We start from the raw sequence: 21,497 nt of genomic DNA, 5'->3' as shown, positions 1-21,497 counted from the left end.
TTTTGCGGCATATAGATAGACTTGCCATGTTAAGTATGGCCGTCGTTCCCGCGTCGAAATTCGAAATTTTTTTTTTTGCGTAAGTCGTCCGTGAATAGGAAAGGATGTAGCTCACGTCTAAGTTCAAAAAATGACGTTGATGCGACGTCATTTTGCGCAAAGCACGGCGGGAATTTTTAAAACGGAGCATGTACAGTTCAATCGGCGCGGGCACGCGCTTCATTTAAATGAACCACGCCCCCTACCCGCCGATTTGAATTCCGCTGCCAGAAATACACTACGCCGCAAAATCTAAACTTACTTACTAAAAAGTAACTTACGGCGCAAAATCTTTGAGGATTTCAAAATACGCCAGGTAAGGTACGGCGGCGTAGCATATCTCTGATACGCTGCGCCTGGGCAATTCTATGTGAATATGGCCCGTTGTGTTTTACTTGTAGTTCTCCTTTAAGATGACTTGCTTTTGAAGCATAAAGTTGCACATTACTTCTATTTCTGGTGAGCTTGGGATGCTTATGCTTGCTACGTTCCAGAAATGTGACCTCTTTCTGCTACATTCTAAAGTCTTGTCACTGGTGACAAGAACGTCTGCTTTGACTCTGCATCCTATTTGTTTAATGATTAGGTTCTGTTTGTCCCTAAATCCCAGAGTTATTCAGGAAACCATTGCTAGGCCATTATGGCTTTCAAATCTAATTTAAATATAATCCAGCAGAGAAAACAGTTAGGTTATCTGTACACCAGATATTTATGCAGTGGGTAGTATTTTGTTAATTTCAGTCTTGATTACTGCTGAACAAACAATTGTTATTTTTTTAGCATCTACTGTAGATCTCGATAAATGCATATGGGCAGTATTAAAGGGTCAATTCATCCACAAATGGAATTACAGATTTGTACGTGGTTTTGTTTGCCTAATTCATTTTCATAGTGTAGATTTTTACACGCAGATTATCAATCCTAAATGTGGCTGTGCAATCGTTTTATTTTTAGACTTTTTTTTAAGAAAAAAATAATTCTGGTTGCTGTAACTGCATAAAAAGTATTAGTTGGAGCTTGGCTTTAATTTGTTAGGCCATCTAAATGTGCTGGTGCATCTAATGCTACCCTCTCATCAGACTGGCAATGCTGCTGTCCAAGGGTATCTCTGTTGCTCCTCCATATAGAGTGGAGACATCCTAAGACAGGGAGTGGTTTTACAGGCTAGATCACTAAGTGATAATAAAGGAAAGCCTAAAAAAGAAAAATTCAGCCATCAAATTTAATGATTGGTAACTTGTATTTTAAACATGCAGAGGGCTATATGAAGATTGCCCTGTGAGGTCATGGCTATGAGGAGTTACAGTCATAATGCGGTTGCATCATACCCATCCAGCCAACTTTGAAGAACCATTCAATTTAGATTAATGGAGAATATGGGATTTACTAAAACTGGAGCGTTCGAAATCTGGTGCAGCTCTGCACAGAAACCAGTCAGCTTCCAGGTTTTTGTCAAAACTTGCTTGAACAAGCTGAAGTTTGAAGCTGATAAGCTACCATTCACAGCTGCACAAGATTATGTTTTGTCCAGAAGTGTAACATTTGGAGTAGTGTGTTAGGCCTCTTTCACACGGGTGGTTGTTCTACCACTGTTAAAAGCATGTTTTGAAATTCCAAGACTCCAGGCACAGTGATCACTTGCAGTTTTACATTGCCATTAGCAGCGATTACGTGCGTTTACATGCGGGTGTGTTTAGCTGCAACATTCTTGTAATTTCTGATGTGCTTTCTGTTGTTTTTCCTTTCTTGTTGCCGCTGCTATCCGCAAGTGAAATAGTACACTGCGGTCCTGGATGCAGTCAAATAATTTTTTTCTAACCGCAAAAAGCCCCATGTAACCTTCGCTAAACGGTTGAATGGGGCCATGGGAAAGCATTGTCTGAGTTTAGGTGCGGTAGATACTTCATCTATCCACAGCTGAATTCTATGTGAAAAGGGCCTTAAGCCTCGTACACACGATCAGATTTTAGGATGACTAATCGTCCGTTTTTTGTTGCATGCTAGTCTCATGTCGAAGTGAAGAGGTTACTCACCATACCAAAATTCTCGTACGACAGAATACAACTTCAGAAGTGATGTAATGTGTTGAATAGTTTTGTATGTATTCTTTTGTTTCTAAACATGCGTAGTCTTCATCTTATGATGTTTTGTATACCAAAACCGTACTAATTATATGAAAATCGGATGTTGTCTTCATATTCCGATGAAAATTTTATAGTCTGTGCATCCAGATTTTGTCGGACGAAAAAAAACGATTTGGCTGTCAAAAGCACCATACTAATGATCCTAAAATCGGCAGGTTGTTCGTTGGACGAAATGTTACTTCTGATTTTTGTATTGTGTGTACGGGCTGTAGCATCGCATACACTGCTTTCTTTTTGAAAATTTTCCAACAAGTCCCTTTCAAATTTGCATCACGCTGCCCTCTCACAGCGGCTCACTGCAGCCAAAAACTGACAACAAGTTTTGTGGCAGAACATTTAGCGTGCAAGCAGTATGAACAGGCCCTTAGAAAATAAACTCTTAATGGGACACAGATGGCAACACACGCATGGGCATCCGCTGAATTTTTTTCAGGGGGGGCGCTTCCGCAGTAGCAATACGCATTTAACCCTTTCTTCAACCGCTAGTAGGGGTTAAAAGCACCATGCTATCGGCCAAATAGCGCAGCTAAAATTATGGTAAAGCGGCGCTTTACCGATAACGCAGCCAGCTGGCAGTGTGAAATAGCTCTTGAGATAATTCAGCTTCACTCCATGCACATATAAATATAGCCTAGAGAATGTACAGACCCCCTTTAGCACAGACTCCCCCTTCAGCACAGACCCCTCCATTCAGCACAACCCCCCCATTCTGCACAGACCCCCCATTCTGCACAGACCCCTCCATTCAGCACGGATGGACCCCCCTTCAGCACAGATGGACCCCCATTCAGCACAGATGGACCCCCATTCAGCACAGATGGACCCCCCCATCCCATTCAGTACCTCAGATCAGCCATCAGCACTGCATGGGCACAGCAGGTTCCCTGTGTACACATAAACACTGGAGGGGGAGGTGGCTTCACTCTGCTCGCTGTGTCTGTGTGACATCCGGCCCGGGACTGCTCAGACAGCCCACAGCCGCGAGACTCTTCAACACCTAATCGATTTTCCAGGTGGGTCAATTGCCCCTCCTTGCCCTATGGAGCGGATGCCAATGAACACACGCATACAAAAAGGAATTATACTCTATCCAAAACTAAAATAAATACTTTAAATAAACCATTCAGCTCCAAATTAGCCTTTTAATGCATAGGCACACTTTGTTAACATCCATATCCTTACAATATCAAATATATTGCAACAACTTCAGATAGCATGTACCTAATCTCTATGGATACCTTCAGAAAACCCACAGAACAATAGATAGCCTAATTAAAAGCTGCATTATGAAACATCTAACATTTACTTTTGGCAGCTTCTTTAAAAAGAGAGAAAAAAATATCTTCAATGTTATAGAAAACTCCTTGATCTTTTTTTCCCCTCGAATAATGTGTTTTCCAGTCTGACCTGAAGAATGCGAAATCACAAGTCACATACTGGTCTAAAAATGAACAGGTTGAAAAATAGCTAGGTTAGGCTGAAACTGTAATTGCTTTTCCACTAATTGCTAGAGCTACATTGAACACCGTGCTGACATCGTCTGTGAAATCTTATACATAAAAAGGAAGTGGGGACATTTAATAAAACACATAATTTGGAATATCTTCTAAATAGAAGCATTAGCGTGGTATTTATGGATTTGTATGAATAGGGGGCATTTTCCAGAGATTAATCGTGTCACTAAATACAACCAAACATTTCATACCTAAATATGTCTTCATCTTTATTTAGACTGAAGGCAAAAACAAACAGTAGTTTGTGGTAGCAATTTTATCACACTAAAACTGCTTACAGAAGACTAAGAACAACATCATTTTTTAGATGCCAATCGATCATTAAAGTAAATCTTTCCAATGACAATTATGAGGGCTTTCATAACTGAGCTTCACAAAAAAGTTAGTTGCTGGCCTGTTTTGCAGACCATTTAGCTTTATTTTTCTTAGACCTTGTTCCAGACAAAAATATATAAGAAGAAATTTAGAGTAGTCTGAAGTCCTTTTCTACATTCTTGTTCTGTCCAGTGGCCTAATGTATTTTGACAAGAATGTCAAAATGACAGCCAGGAAACCAGTACTTGCAGAATAAGGAGTCAGTGACGGTCATCCCCACATTCCATTCAGGAAATGTTTCCTTTAAGCGAGATTTACTCGGGAAGGCCCTATGCCATTCATCAGTCAAAGACCAGAACCTCAGTGGAGAGCAGAGGCTCTGGTGTTTTATTACTTGAAGGATGTGGGCAGGGATTAGCAACAGAAGTGAAGGTCTTCCTAAAGTCTCGTAAAGTGGTTACACTTTCAACGAATCCATTCAAACTGGATGAAATGTTAGGTGGACATTAGTGAGCTTTACATTAATTCACATTAAACCCCATCACTTGTGTTGCTAAACCCCTCTACTGTCCACTAAGATTCTTGTTGTTGGCTGATGAATGACATTAAGAGGCTCTGATATTTTAATACTTGAAAGATGGAGGCAGGGCTTAACAACAAGAAAGGAGGTCGTCCTAAAGACTCTTAGACCTCGTACACACGACCGAGAATCTCGTCGTAAAAGAAACATTGTTTTCCTCAACAAGGTTCTTGTCAAGCTTTCCTTGCATACACACTGTTGAGACAAAATCTTGTCGTTCTCAAACGTGGTGACGTACAACACGTACGACGGCACTATAAAGGGGAAGTTTGATTCCACTGGCACCACCCTTGGGGCTGCTTTTGCTAAGCTCATGTTACCGCATGTTAAGTAAAAGTTTGGTGAGAGACGATTTGCGCTTTTCAGTCTGTTACATCGTGACGAATGTGCGATCTCCATTACGAATGCTACTTTTGCCGAAGGTGCGCTCCTGTCTCATACTTTATTCTGAGCATGCGCAGGTTTTTAAAGCATTCACACAAACGTGTTTCTCGTCGTAAACCAGCTCGACGAGAACCACGACGAGAAAATTGAGACTCCCGACGAGAAAAAAGAGAGCATGTTCTCTTTTTTTCTCGTCGAGATCCACTACAGTTTTCTCGACGAAAAACAGACACACGTTTTTCTCGGCAAAAAAGCTCTGCTAGCATTTTTCTTGATGGTTTTTGCCGAAGGAAAACGGTCGTGTGTACGAGGCATTAAGGTGGTTACAATTTTAATGGTGAGTCCACCCCAAAATGGATGAAATGTTGGGTGGGCATTAGTAAGCTTTACATTAATCCACATTATACCCCATCACTCATGTTGCTAAACCCCTCTCTATGTCATTCATCAGTCAAATACCAGAACCTTAGTGGACAGTACAGGCTCTGATATTTTAATACTTGAAAGATGGAGGCAGGGATTAGCAGCAAGAAAAGATATCGTCCTCAAGACTCTTAAGGTGATTACACTTTTAATGGTGAGTCCACCCCAAAAATGGGTGAAATGTTGGGTGCGCATTAGTGAGATTTACATTAATCCACATTATACCCCATCACTCATGTTGCTAAACCCCTCCCTATGTCATTCATCAGTCAAATACTATAACCTTAGTGGACAGTAGAGGCTCTGATGGGCTTAACAACAGGAAAGCAGGTCTTCCTCAAGATGGTTACATTTTTATTGGTGGGTCTACGCCAAACTGGATGAAATGTTAGGTGTACATCAGTAATTTGAATGACCCCATGTTTCTTGTATGTCTAGGTTATTCACTGGAAAAAAATCTACAACCCACCACTACCACCAAAATATATGTAAATAATCTACAGCTGTTACAAAGCCAGCTAGGCATCTCCACTACTACTACTATGACTTCATTTTCCTAAAAGTGGCCCAGCAGTTTTTGGGGGAGTATAAGGCTTCTGGGCATGCAGGGATTAAAGTAAACCTGTTGCTTTGCTCTTAAGAAAACCTATAGTAAGGAAGTAGGGGGGTCCTCTGTATAACCAAAAAGAGAAAATCCCCTGTGATGGTAGAAGCTAGGAATTCAACTGGACACGCCCTGCTGTTAAAATATAGCACATTAGAACCCACTGACAAAGCATGGCACAGCTGTTTTTTTTAACAATCAAAAATATATTTTTAGTCTATTGCATGCACACCTGCATTGATTAGCACTGATTAGCATATTTTCTGCAACTGTATGTTATATTTCCAATATTAAGTTGCGCTAAACCTTCATATACAATATATTATTTTAGCAATTTTGAAGGTATTTCATCTGTATAAGTCAATTCACAAAGATTATCATACAAGTTATTGGTCCTTCAGGCTGGCAATAAACGAAAGCAGTTAGTTTAAAGGAGTTCTCTAAGCTAAAACTTTTAACCCCCGCTGTGCCCGGGCTGTAAAACTATACAAAATAAACTTTCACTTACCTGCCTACGATCCCCCGTTGTTCCGATATCGCCGTCCCGTTCTCCGGTCCCGGTCTGTTCCACTTCCTGCGGGTCGGTGACTCACAGTGCGCTCAGCCTATCAGCGGCCGCGACGGGACATTGCTGCGGCCGCTGATAGGCTGAGCGCACTGTGAGTCACCGACCCGCAGGAAGTGGAAGAGACCGGGACCGGAGAACGGGACGGCGATATCGGAACAACGGGGGATCGTAGGCAGGTAAGTGAAAGTTTATTTTGTATAGTTTTACAGCCCGGGCACAGCGGGGGTTAAAAGTTTTAGCTTAGAGAACTCCTTTAATTAGCTCTCTTATAATGCCGGGTACACACGGGCCAAATGTCGGGATACAAAAAAATGTGTATGTCGGTCTGTCAGCAGCCATCCGAAAAAAAACTGTAATGCCGCGTACACACGGTCAGAAATTCCGACAATAAAACAATGTTGGCTCAAATTTGTGTTGCATACACATGGTCACACAAATATGGTCCATCAAGAACACAGTGACCAACAACACTACAACGAGCTGAGAAAAATGAAGTTCAATGATTCTGAACATGCATAGGATTTTTGTGCATTGGAATTGCATAAAAACGATCGGAATTTCCGACAAGAACTTTTCCCGTCGGAAAATTTGAGAACCAGCGCTCAAATTTTTGCTGTTGGAAATTCAAACAGAAAAAGTCTGATAGGGCCTACACACGATCGGAATTTCCAACCAAAAGCACACATTGAACTTTTCTTGTCGGGAATTCCGATCGTGTGTACGCAGCATTAGTATGTACCCAGCTCAAGTTTGCTGTCTTAACCCCAAGGGGAGATTAAACCTATTTGTCCTGATGGCCACTGTCAACGAAAAAAATCCAAGATTTATTGTATGTTACTAGAACTGGGGGCGTAAAAAAATCTTTCAATGTTGCTGCCTACTCTGATGACATCTGTCTAATGCTAACCACACAAGTTACAATCTGATTGTACAATCTCCTTTGGATCTGCCAACGATATGTAGTACAAGAGCCTGCCTGATTGGATAAACATTAATTGGATAGGTAGGTCCTTATATTACATAGATATGGTAAACCAAAATGTGTGTGTTCAAGACAGGAAGTCAAGGGAAATCTCAACAGCAAAACAAAATTTCCCAACAAAGGCTTTTATATTTATACCCCACTCTATCCAAAGGTAAAAAAGTTACCTTTTTTACTTGAAATCAATAAATAATTTGAGTAACTCCTCCCCTATGTTAAGTACAGCACAATTATCTGGCAGATTATACAGTTTTTGATTATTGAATACTAGTCAGTATCAAATGATGGTATGACACTGTAGAATCAATACACATGACCCCCTGTATGCAATGCTGAAAATATGTATCCAGGAATAGCAATCTTCATCTGAAGGCAGAGAACAGTAGGCAAATGTTTTGCTAAGATTTTTTTTGTTCACTGCATATAACAGAAACATGACAGTTTTACTGGTGATGTGTCACAAAATATGAGCGTTGGTTAACACACAAGATGTTCGGTAGGTGAACTGAATATCTTACCTGCCCATACCTTTAAAACCACTGACTTCATTGAGCTTTGTGCAGGCCTCTGCCACAGACACATCATCATCATGATCCCTGAAATAAATTAGGCATTAAAACCACAGATGTGCAACATATGAAGAATGTGGTAAAGCATACATTTCTTGTTGTCAATAGCATAGTTACATAGTTGGTAAGATTAAATTAAAACACCAGAAAATTCAGTTCAACCTGTGTTAGTGAGTATGTGTGTATGTGATTAAGTCACTACCATTTTCCATATCCCTGTATATTGTGTTTGCGCATCTGAAAGTGTTTTTGAATTTATATACATTTCCTGCTGACATCACCAACTGTGGAAGGAATTTCCACATGCTAACCATTCTGACAGCAAAGAACCCCCTTACGTAGTTTAGCAACCAATCAAATTGTAACTGTAAAAGAGATGGCAGCTAAAACTTTTTTTATCTTTAACCCACTCTTCATAAAAATGGCTACTAAGGTTGAACAGAAAAGGTAGAAGGGAAAGTATTTCAGGCTAGTTCACACCTTAACTCCTACGTTTAGTGTGCATTTTTACATGCACAGTTATGTGTAGGTTTAATGCATTTTTCACACACTTGTAATGCATTTGTAATGCATTCCAGTGCAATTTTTTTTACATAAACGTTTTACTGGGGATCCCTTTATCATGTTGCAAAGTGAACTTATAGATACCGTATATCACGTTATTATTGTATATACACTGCTCAGTGAATGTTATAGATATATGTTTCACTATATACAGTTTTGCTCATGAGTTTACATACCCTGGCAGAATTTTATGATTTATTGGCCATTTTTTTTCCCCAGAGAATATAAATATATAAAAACGTTTCTTTCACTCATGGTTAGTGTTTGGCTGAAGCCATTTATTAACAATCAACTGTGTTTACTCCTTTTAAACCATAATGGCAACAGGAGCTACCCAAATGACCCTGATCAAAAGTTTACATACCCCAGTTCTTAATACCGTGTATTGCCCTCTATAACATCAATGACAGTTTGAAATCTTGTGTGGTATTTGTGGATGAGGCTCTTTATCTTCTTAGATGGTAAAGCTGCCCTTTCCTCTTGGAAAAAAGCCTCCAGTTCCTGTAAATTCTTGGGCTGTCTTGCATGAACTGCATGTTTGAGATCTCCCCACAGTGGCTCAATGATATTGAGGTCAGAAGACTGAGATGGCCAATCCAGAACTTCCACTTTATTCTGCTGTAGCCAATGATAGGTCGACTTGGCCTTGTGTTTTGGATCATTGTCATGTTGGAATATCCAAGTACGTCCCATGCGCAGCTTCCTGGCTGATGAATGTAAATGTTCCTCCAGTATTTTTTGATAACACACTGCATTCATCTTGCCAACTATTTTAACCAAATTTTCTGTGCCTTTGTAGCTCACACATCCCCAAAACTAGAGCGATCCACCTCAGTACCATTCAACATAGGCCTTGTTGACTCCTCTCCAAATGTAGCGTTTATGGTTGTGCCCAAAAAGCTAAATTTTGGTCTCATTACTCCAAATGACTTTGTGTCAGAAGGTTTTTGGCTTGTCTCTGTGCTGTTTGTTTGTAAGCTGGGTACTTTGTGGCATTTGCGTAGTAATGGCTTTCTTCTGGCGACTCGACAATGCAGCCCATCTTTCTTCAAGTGCCTCCTTATTGTGCATCTTGAAACAGAAACACTACATGTTTTCAGAGAGTCCTGTATTTCCACTGAAGTTATTTGTGGGTTTTTCTTTGCATCCCGAACAATTTTCCTGAGAGTTGTGGCTGAAATTTTAGTTGGTCTACCTGACCGTAGTTTGGTTTCAACAGAACCCCTAGTTTTCCACTTCTTGATTAGTTTGAACACTGCTGATTGGCATTTTTAATTCCTTGGATATCTTTTTATATCCCTTTCTTGTTTCATACAGTTCAACTACCTTTTCCAGATCCTTTGACAATTCATTTGCTTTCCCCATGACTCAGAATCCAGAAACCTAAGTGCAGCACTGGATGAAAGATGCAAGGGTCTGTCAGGAGTCCAAAAACTCATTGACCTTTTACACACACACTAATTACAAGCAAACAGATCACAGAGGGGGATGGTTAACTTTAATAGCCATTTAAACGCCTTTGTGTCAACTTGTGTGCATGTTATCAGGCCAAAATCACCAGGGTATTTAAACTTTTGATCAGGGTCATTTGGGTAGTTTCTGTTGCCATTATGATTTAAAGAGTAAACACAGTTGATAAATAACTTCAGCCAAACACTAACCATGAGTGAAAGAAAACGTTTTGTGTTATCATTCATATTCTCTGAACAGCAAACAGTGTGACCAGGCAATGGGGTAAGGAATAGAATTCTAGAATGCATCACTGGAGGGATCACCAGCAGGAATAAGGAAGTTCTGGTTCCCCTATATAAATCTTTAGTGAGACCTCATTTAGAATACTGTGCCCAGTTCTGGAGACCTAACTTACAAAACGACATTGATAAGATAGAATGAGTCCATTGACTGCTAACAAAAATGGTGAAAGGTCTGGGGGATAAAACATATTGAGAGTGACTTCAGGAACTTAATATGAACAGTCTGGAGGAAAGAAGGAAATGGGGAGACATGATTGAAACCTTTAAATACATCAAGGGAGTAAATAAGGTTCAGGAAAGCAGTCTTTTCAATATGAAACCAAAATCAAGAACACAGGGACATGACCTCAAACTAACTGGAGGAAAGTTCTAAACTAATCTTAGAACGTATTATTTGATGTTGATGATTGGAGTAAACTACCAACAGAGGTAGAAATAGTCAACAGTAATTGGCTTCAAACATGCTTGGGATAAACATTAACCTCCCTGGCGGTATGATTATGTCTGGAATTTTGTACCAAAAGCGGTACAATTATTTTGCATGGAAATTTGTCGTTTTACATTGTAGGCCTGTAATTCTTAGCAATAACTCACTTTAATCTTTCCAAACAAGAGTCTAGTAGACATCCCGGGTATGATAAAGTTTGAAACACAAAATCATAAATTATAATATAATAAATAACTATAAATAATTATAACAAATAATAATGTAATTATAATAAAAATTATTCAATAATGTAATCCAGGGATGCCCAACATTTTGAAGAGCGAGGGCCACTTAAGTGACTTGGTAACCGAGCGCGGGCCACAATAAGTGGAGCAGGCAGATAACAGGTCTGTGTCCACTCTGCATATCGAGAGCAGACACAGACATAGCCCACTCCACTCAATGGGCCCTTCGCTTCAGTCCACCCAGGCGCATTTGATAGGTAGGCGGTGCACCTGCGCATCAGTTTAAAAGCAGCCCAGCAACCCCTGCAGAACATACATGCCTATATCAGCCATCCCAGAGCAGGAGGTCGTGGGCCACATCAGAGGGCTCCGCGGGCCACATGTGGCCCCCGGGCCACTGGTTGGGCACCCCTGATGTAATCAAATCAAAAACACTGAATTTTGCTCAGTTGCAGAATTGTCGCTGTCATTACTTTTATTTTTTTATGATGAATTTCCCCACAAATCGCTATCGCTCAATTCTGCAAGTGATTATAATTTATTATCGCTGTTTTCTAGCTGCTCTAAAATCACTTTTGACATAAAGGGACACTTTTGGTTGCTATGGACAATCTACAGTTTGCAGGCAGAAAGAACAGTTTTTATTATATAAAAGAACATGTAGGGCACTGGGCAGACCACAAGGGACAAGGGGTGTGTGTATTTTTTACATACAGTACTGTAATCTGTAAGAGTACAGTATACTGTATGTATTGTGTTTATTTACTTTTTTGAACTTGGCGCCGTTCTCCGCCCCCGTGCGTCGTAACGTCGCAGGGAACGGAGATCGGCGGCACACAGGCACTGTGTGAATCGAGCGAGGACGCTGCTCGCTCACACAGCGGGGATGCATCGCAGGATCCAGGGACAAGGTAAGTAACTTGTGCCTGTGGATGCTGCAAGGCGGCCCCGAGTCTGGCTCGGGGATACCGCATTTGGTATTGAAATCTTACCCCGAGCCAGACTCGGGATTACCGCTAAGGAGGTTAATCTATAGTCAGACAATGAGGTTGAAAAAAAAAAAAAAGAAGACTTGGACTGACTACTCAGTCTTTTTCTGCCGTCACATTTCTATGTTTCTAGCGAATGTACTGATGAGAATGTTTGTTCGAAAATCTACTAGTATATGGCCAGCTTTAGACCAGGCTAACAAGAAATTTAGAGAGATTTATAGCCCCATGGTAATCTACAAAATTATACTTTTGAGGTCTCTAGCTTTTTCAAAAAGTCTACTGATACAGAATGTATAGCAGACAAACAAAAAGACTACAACATATTTTTTTAGATGGGCAAAAAAAGATGAAATATTATTACATGATGTGATGACAAGAAATAGGATATGCACATTCACAGAGTTAACACAGAAATGGGGTAGTAAACCATTAGATAGATGGAGATACGCACAAATACAACATTTCATACAGACCCTCCCTCAACCACTGCGGGGAAAGGGCGATATGAACTCAATGGAGAAACTTATTTTCCCCCGCGGAGCTTGGGATAGAATGTGTCTAAAATTTATAAAATACTGATAGATGAAGCAGGACCCAAGTACCCCCTGTACTTGGGTAAATTGGAGGAGGAAATAGGCCCCTTACAGGGAGATAAACATATGAATAAGATTTTGAAGATAGCCTATTGTGCTTCCAGTGATGTTAGAACAGTAGAAATGTGCTACAAATTAATAGCAAGATGGTACATCACTCCACAGAGCGCACATAAAGTGAACATAGAGACCCCCCCCCCCAACTTGCTGGAGGGGTTGCGGTGCTCTTGGGACTTTTGCACAACTATGGTGGGAGTGCGAGAAGATTCAGGCGTATTGAGAGACAGTAATAGACAATATCTATCAAATAACAGGGGAACAGATTCAGAAAGATCAGTGGAAAGGTTTGTTCCATGATACAGATAAAAACATAGTCCAATACAGGAGCACTTTGGTCCCCCATCTACTGAACGCCGCTAAAAGTCTGATCCCAGGATTATGGAGAACCTCCGAAGCTCCCACTATAAAGGAATGTGTAATAAAAAAAGATTGGTTGGGCGCAATAGAAGAAACAATACATAGAATGGAAGACTCTCTGGAAACATACAACAACACATGGGGGAAGTGGGCTGAGTTTAAAAAATCACGAGAATATGTGTTGATGACGGAGTGTTAAAGGGAAAAGGGAAGAAGGCGGGAGGACAGAGCCCTGGGGGAAACCAGGGAGGGGGGTGAGATAGGAATGATCAAGTCCAGGACGGATAACATTTTTTTGTTCTGGGCGGGGGAAGGGAGAGAGGGAGAGGACATTTATATATAAATATTTTTTTTTTTTATTAGGGGAGGGGAGGGGGGGTGAGAATGTATACCTTGAATTATTTTGATATGAAAATGAAAGGTGGAGACACCTATTGTATAACTTGTTAAACTGAAAAATTGATAAATAAAAAGATAATATGTATTAAAAAAAAAGACAAGGCTATCAAGAAATGTAGAGAGATTTATAGCCCCACGATAATCTACAAAATGATACTTTTGAGGTCTCTAGCTTTTTCAAAGAGTCTGAGGTCTACTGATACAGAATGTATAGCAGACAAACAAAAGGACTTTTTGAAAAGACTACAACATACTACTATGTATTTCTCTTTGATATATTAAATATACAAATATAGTATTATAGTTGTGTCCTTTTTCAGATCTTTATTACCCAAACATATTGTTAAACACAGTGGTAACAAAACTCTGTTAAACTTCAAACTAGGGTTGTCCCGATACCGATACTAGTATCGGTATCGGGACCGATACCAAGCATTTGCGCGACAGAGGGACGGGGCGGAGAGCGGGCGGAACTCCTGCTCTCCGCCCCTCTGTCCGCCCCGCCCCTCTGTCCGTACAACTGGACACTAACAAGCTGTAGGCCAGCCCTACTGACTAACCCCACTGACCAGTTGCTTTACAATGATGGAGTCCAACCTTGACGTAAATTTGTGGGTGCTTGGTACTGATTTTTTTGTGCTTTCCAGCTTAACTACTTTCAGTTGCAAGGTCCCAATGCCTTTTTTGCCCTAAATCCCCCTGAGGTTCAGCGTTGGCATTTATTTTTATATTTATTTTTTTCATTTTGTTGGCAATGACACAGTATCATTAGTCTTGCCTAACATTTTTATACATTTTTTTTCTATACATAGAATGCTTTATTTGGTAGCAAATTTTGTCATCTATATTTTTAATACCTTGGGTTTCCTAAAAAAGAGATAGGGTTAAAAAAAAGAGAGAGAGAGCAAATGCATTTCTCTGCAGACTTTCCCTGCAAAATGTTTTACTCATTAAAGTCTGATGGAAAATATCACATTATTAATGTTGTTTTTTTTTTTTAATGTAACACATCAGACTATCCAGTATGGCTCAAAATGAGTGCTTTTTGTTTTAGGAGAGCTTTATGGGCGGGGGCGGAGAGCGGGTGTAACAGTGTTACAATGGTCCGGTTTTAGGCAATACAGTATACACTGTATGTACCATATCTGTGGGCACAGCTACTACAGCTACTACAGTGATCTCTACAACTTCCAGCCCAACTTCCTGTAATAGAGTGACAACAACCACCCTTTTTTTCCAAGGTCTGTATGAAGCAGCAGCATTTCCCAGATATTCACAGCATGCCAATGTATAGCATGCCGACATGTTCAGCCTATTATAACTTTTTCTTCCCACTGATCACCAATGTAAGGGACATTCTTCCCACTGATCACCAATGTAAGGAACATTCTTCATATCATTAGTCTGTATTGTGGTTTGAAAACGGTCACATGACATTAAAAAAAAGTATCGGTAGTCGGTATCGGCAAGTACATGAAAAAAAGTATCGGTACTTGTACTCGGTCCTAAAAAAAGTGGTATCGGGACAACCCTACTTCAAACCCATCCTGGGTCTAAAGACCATACTGTATTTAAAAAAAAAATTACAGGCTAAATACAAATATAAAGTGCTACTAAATCTGAATAAAAATTTAGGGTGGAATTCTAGTGTTTTTTTTTTTTTAGCTTATTGAGGATTTGATGCCCCTTATTGTGACTCTGGAAGGAGATTGCTGTAAGCCTTCGTTCACACTAGTGCGTTTTCACCTGCATTTGTCGTCCCTCTGACATGCATGACAATGGAAATCAGACTATTATCTATGGTGTCCCTTCACATCAATGCAGCGCAGCATGGTGTATTTTTTTTTAAACAGCGCAGGCACTTCTTTTGGCCCAGACTTCAATAGGAACAAATGGAAAGCCCATGTAAAGCATATGTACATGCATTTGTATTGTGTTTTTAGCAGAGTTTTGTGTATAAAATGTGGGCGTTTATTTACTAAAACTGGCGAGTGCAAAATCTGGTGCAGCTCTGCATAGAAACCAATCAGCTTCCAGGTTTTAATGTCAAAGCTAAATCGAACAAGCTAAAGTTAAATGTGGATTGGCTACCATGTACAGCTGTACCAGATTCTGGGTGCTTCCGTTTTGGTGAATCTCCCCCCTATAGTCTCTTTCTGCCCCCCCTCCCACCCAAAAAAATGCATGAAGCATGAAAACAGAAACATGTGTAAAAATGCACTAAAGACACATCATGCAACTACACTATTGTGAACCTAGGCTAAAGGTCTGTAAAAAATCACAGAGAAAGAAAAAAAGAAAGCGAGAAAGAGAGCGAGAGACACACACAGAGCATAAATGAGAGAGAGAGAGAAGAGAAAGAGAGAGAGGAAAAAATAAAAATAAAGCAAAAAGAGAGAATAAGAAAGGGCAATAAAACGGGACAGAAAGAGTGAGAGAGAGAGAGAGAGAGAGAGAGAAAAGAGCAAGAGAAGAAAGAGAAAGAATAAGCGAGAGAAAGCAGAGATATAGAGAGAGGTAAACGGAGCAAATTATACATACCAAATATCCAGGTGAAGCTGGTCAGAATAAATATCATCAATTTCACTATAAAATAAAAAATAAATTATACTTAATAGCTACAAAGTTGTTAAATAGTATTTATTAGTTGTTTCTCTGTCCCAGTTTGCATAAAATCACAGCTGTAGTAAAAACTAAATTTGATTAATAGCAGTTGTAGAGAGCTCTTTAATTCACCAGTATTAAACTCAAAACCAAAAATGTTATATATTGCTGCTTACCAATCATTAGATGTGGTGGCTGCATTTGTTTTCTTTTTATAGGCTTTTCCCCTCTGCTTTTAACTGGTGATCTGGCCGGTATCACACCTCCTGTATTAGCGTGCCCATGTTCTGGATAAAGGAGCAACACAGACGCCATTGGACAGCATTGGGAAAAAGGCTTTACTTAAAAAAAAGTTAATCGTTGTAAGCACCCCTGTCAGTGGTAAATGATGTGTCTCAACCTTCTAACTGCTACATCTGCAGGACAGCTTGTTGTGTTGAAAAACAATAGACTTACTGGCAGCATCACCAAAATAAAGGAAAGTAACACAGCCATCACATCTAAGAATTGGTAAGTTGCAATGTAATAAATATTTACTTTTGGGTTTACCATTGTTTTAGGTTCCAAACCAACAGGCAAGTAAAAAAAACTGTTGGAGACATATACAAAAGTCAACCTGCCAAAATAAATGATATTTTAGTTTTTGTGGGCTAAGTTGGAACCTAGCTCCTTAAATGGACACTATGATCATGAGATCTTCCATAATCCTCATCTCTATTTGTCAATTCCCATCTCCATATTCTACTGTACGTCTGATTTTTATTTCCACCTACTGATCCTGCCAGTAACACACTTCCTGTCCTAGAGAGACAGGACATGCTCACTGTTCTTTGTCTGTGGAAGAGTAGTGTTGTCACCCTAGACTGCTCTCCTAATTTGAACAACAAATTCCTCTTCCTCTCCTTATCTCATGACATATATTGGGGTGTTCTGTAGTTCACAGAAGAAAACTGGGAGCACTGATACCATTATTTGAGATTCCAATTCAATGCATGCGATGTTACAGGAACTCTGGAGTTCTGGCAAGATTGCCAAGTAAATTTTGTACTTGCAGGAATTGTACTAAAAAATAGCATCTACCAAAAAGAGAATGACCATTTTAGATAGCATGACCCTTGGTATGTGACATCATAGAAGTCCCATACTGACCAACTTTTAGCTATCAATTGGATTTAAGATAAAACTCAATAAGCCTAAAAATAAGACAGAAATCCCTTCTTTAAAAATCTCTTAGCATTGTACAGTACAGCCGTGTTTTATACCATACAGCAAGTACTTGCTTTTGACATAGAACCAAAAATATGGCTGAGGGTCTTGTTCACAGGATATTATTTTAGGAAACCTTCTAAAACACTTCTCGGGGGAACACGGTGTATTCAATGTATACGTTACATGAAACAGAAGAAGTTTTAGGTGCAGAATGTCACTCCACTTACAATAGGAAGTTTTCATTCCAAATTGGATTCAAGGTATTGCTCTTGACCTCAGTGACCTGGATGTACTTTGCTGGCAGCACTTCCCTTATACTTGAACGTTTCTCCATTTTGTCTTTCTTCTTTCGGAAGCTAAATTTCCTCTCTTTCTTTTCCTCGGTTTCTTTCGCACTTTGCACAATCATGATTCCCAGCATGCAATATGGGTCGCTAAAACCTATGCCAATTATAAAAAAACAGGCATAAATAAAGGAACCTAAGTTATGACTTATTTTCATTATACGATGGCCTTATAGTTGTTGACCGATCAGTTCTGTAAATAAATATGTTAAAAAGTCTGGCTGAAGGTATACATGGCAAAAGAAGAACCCCAGATCAATAGAAGGCAGCAAGTTAAAGTGGATCTTTCAGTAATTTTACATATCTGCATGAATATATTCCTGATTTAACACTATATACAGCAACAGCATAATATCCAAATTACAAATCTGTCCTTGGGTTCCAGGCAAATAACTTTGCCTAGGCTCAGATGATGTTTTCAGTCTAATGCAGGCAAGGGAAAGCATTTTCTCGGTCTCCTCTCCCCTAGTGGTCAGACTGCAACATTGTAACATTATAGAAATTACAAAGTAAGGTCCTTTCCACGTGACTCACCCTTTTTTCAGATCCTCAGAGTGTTCTTTGCTATGAGGTGCCATGTTGAACTTCCAGTGACCAGTATGAGAGAGTGAGAGCGATAACACCAAATTTAACACACCTGCTCCCCATTCACACCTGAGACCTTGTAACACGAACAAGGCACATGACACCGGGGAGGGGAATGACTAATTGGGCCCAATTTGGACACTTTTACTTAATTTAGTTTATAATTTTACACTGTTATACAAGCTGTACACTCACTACTTTACATTGTATTAAAGTGTGATTTCTTCAGTTTTGGCACATGAAAAGATATAATAAAATATTTACAAAAATGTGAGAGGTGTACTCAGTTTTGTGAGATACCATATGTGAACCCAGCCTAATGCTTACCTGAAAGCAGGAATGCAGCCCTCATATACAGTGGGGCAAAAAAGTATTTAGTCAGCCACCAATCGTGCAAGTTCTACCACTTAAAAAGATGAGAGAGGCCTGTAATTGTCATCATAGGTATACCTCAACTATGAGAGACAAAATGTGGAAACAAATCCAGACAATCACATTGTTTGATTTGGAAAGAATTACAGGCCTCTCTCTGACTAAATACTTTTTTGCCCCACTGTACATTATCTGTGAGCTCCCCTCTTCCTCTACATCAAGATCACTAAAAGCATAGAGCAGGGGTGGGCAACTTTTTTTCCCCAAGGGGTCATATAAAAAAGCATGTTGCCAATCAAGCTGCTGATAAGGCATGTGCTTGTAATCTACACTGAAAAAATACAATTGTAGGTCCAGTTCACTTGTGGTTTGTTCTTATTGTTGCCAGTCAAGCCCTGAAGAAGGGGGCGCTTGGACCCCCAAAATGTGCAGGATACTATTTTGGACTGTACCCTTGACTTTCAACCTCCCTGGCGGTATGATTATTTCAGATTTTAGGTGCTGAAAGCGCTACCATTATTTTGCAAGGAAATTTGGCATTTTACATTGTAGGCCTGTAATTCTTAGGAATAACTCACTTAAATCTGTCCAAACAAGAGTCTAGTAGATATCTCGGGTATGAAAACGTTTGAAAAACAAAATCATAAATTATAATATAATAAATAATTATAAATAATTATAACAAATAATAATATAATTATAATAACAATTATTCAATAATGTATTCAACTCAAAATCACTGAAATGTGCTCAGTTGCAGAATTGTCGCTGTCATTACTTTTATTTTTATGACGAATTTCCCCACAAATCGCTATCGCTCAATTCGGCAAGTGATTATAATTTATTATCGCGGTTTTCTAGCTGGTCTAAAATCACTTTTGACATAAAGGGACACTTTTTGGTTGCTATGGACAATCTACAGTTTGCAGGCAGAAAGAACAGTTTTTAATATATACAAGTGCATGTAGGACACTGGACAGACCACTAGGGACAAAGGGGGTGTGTCATTTTTACATACAGTACTGTAATCTGTAAGATTACAGTATACTGTATGTATTGTTTATTAACTTTTTTGAATTTGGCGCCGTTCTCTGTCCCGTGCGTCGTAACGGCGCAGGGAACGGAGCTCGCGGGACACAGGGACACTGTGAATCGAGCGAGGGAGACACAGCTCGATCACACAGCGGAGAGGCATCGCATGAACCAGGGACAAGGTAAGTAAACCATGCCTGTGGCTGCTGCGAGGCGATCCTGCGTCTGGCTCGGGGTTACCGCTTTTGGTCCTGAAATTCCACCCTGAGCCAGACTCGGGAATACCGCCAGGGGGGTTAATGGAATAAAGTTGTATATGAACCTCCTAGCAGTAGTGTGGTGCTTCAATTTCAATTCTCATTACATATGAGAAACTCGTGACTCTTGTGAAGGCCTAAACTAAAGTTTAGTCTACAGTAAAAAATATTTGGATTAAACCAGCGGCCTTAGGTGAACAAAACCAGACTGGGAAGGTCTATAAGTATCGAAACATATAGAATAAAAACACCTGGTGCTGGAAATATTAGGTACAACTGCTCATGAAATAGTATGCACACTCACGATTATTAGAAGTAGTAGTGAAGAAATGTCCTCTGCCGATCTGCTGATCACAATGTTGGTGTAGGGAAGGCTGGTGAAATCAGTAAGGGAGCTGAGAGGTACATTAACTGATCTGCTATTCTGAATGATGATATGTGACTGATGGGCTCAGGGAAATAACTGGCACAGCTGCAAGCACTGTGACTGGAAGGAGAGAGTCTGAGATTGGTACAGCAGGAATTTCTGCAGATCCTAACCTGGAGTCAAGAACAGATGCACGGCTCTTGGAACTTGCAGCGTGCAGGTGCTAATACAGGAAGTAATTGGCCCTGTTGCAGAGTGATGAAAGCGTTGATTTTCCTAGGCAACACTCTCTTGCCTGAACCAAGCCTCTCCACTGTAACTGATCAACTCCTCAGGCTCTCTCCTTCCAGTTCTTGCAGCTCTCTATTTGGACAGCTGTCAGTGAGGAAGCTGGCAGGCTCACAGAGGCATGCTGAGAGCAAAGGCATTGCGGGTCAGAAAAAGACAGCCAAAGACATGTGGCCCTGAGGCTGCAATTTGCCCAGGTCTGGCATAGGGCCTAATATTATCACCCAACTCAAGGATTTGAACTTCTGTCCGGTTTTATGGTTATGGTATCCCCATTGGAAAGTTTTCCCCTCATTTGCTGTGTTCCTGTCACTTGTCAGTAGGACAAAAGTCAGGGAGAAATCTCCCTAAAAGAGATAAAATTACAGTAAAGGTGCTTTTCCTGAACAAAGTGGTAAAGGGTTAGAACTTCAAGATATAAGTGGATTGACAGAGCATAAACATTAATTACAAAGGATTGACTGTCAGCTTTCAAGTCCCTCTAAGAAAGAAGATTTATAGGGGTTACCTTATACAGGCAAAATATGGGGACTCTTGTTAAAGCATGAACAGTAATATTATATGAAAATATGTGGGCCTGGTCAAACCTCAATCATGAGAGCCACAACACCAATATGAATATCAAAAAGATTTATTTTATAAAAAGATTTTCTTTGTAAAAAGACATAGAAAAATCAAAAAAGAAAAATAAATAAATTATACATTGAATACTATAGAATGCATACTAGACAAATTCCAGACTAACAAATAAAATGATACTTCAAGTACATAAAGATGCAGGTGATCTTCATTTCATCCCACATGTAACGGTTCTACTAGTTTCGCCCAAGGGGGCTTCGTCAGGAACCAATGGGGGGCAGTAGTCTGAGCAAACAAAGAGTATATCAATGAACGAAAAAAAAAAAATTTTTATATATGTAATAATA

General features: G+C 39.9%; 1 protein-coding gene across 1 annotated transcript in view; it reads right to left on the bottom strand.

Annotated features, from left to right (window-relative positions):
• BAIAP3 (BAI1 associated protein 3) overlaps window positions 1-21,497 on the bottom strand; it is a 368,143-nt gene that overhangs the window by 105,585 nt on the left and 241,061 nt on the right. The window contains exons 8-10 of the mRNA XM_040356725.1: window positions 17,554-17,767; window positions 16,055-16,099; window positions 8,072-8,149 (exon numbers count right to left, since the gene is read on the bottom strand). Of these exons, the coding sequence (XP_040212659.1) occupies window positions 8,072-8,149; window positions 16,055-16,099; window positions 17,554-17,767 (337 nt within the window). The remainder of the gene's footprint in view (window positions 1-8,071; window positions 8,150-16,054; window positions 16,100-17,553; window positions 17,768-21,497) is intronic.

This window comes from Rana temporaria, chromosome 6 (genome assembly GCF_905171775.1).
Source record: "Rana temporaria chromosome 6, aRanTem1.1, whole genome shotgun sequence".
In the NCBI taxonomy this organism is placed as follows: domain Eukaryota; kingdom Metazoa; phylum Chordata; class Amphibia; order Anura; family Ranidae; genus Rana; species Rana temporaria.
Note: the sequence above shows the minus strand (reverse complement) of the source record. Positions and strands in the feature narration are given on the sequence as shown.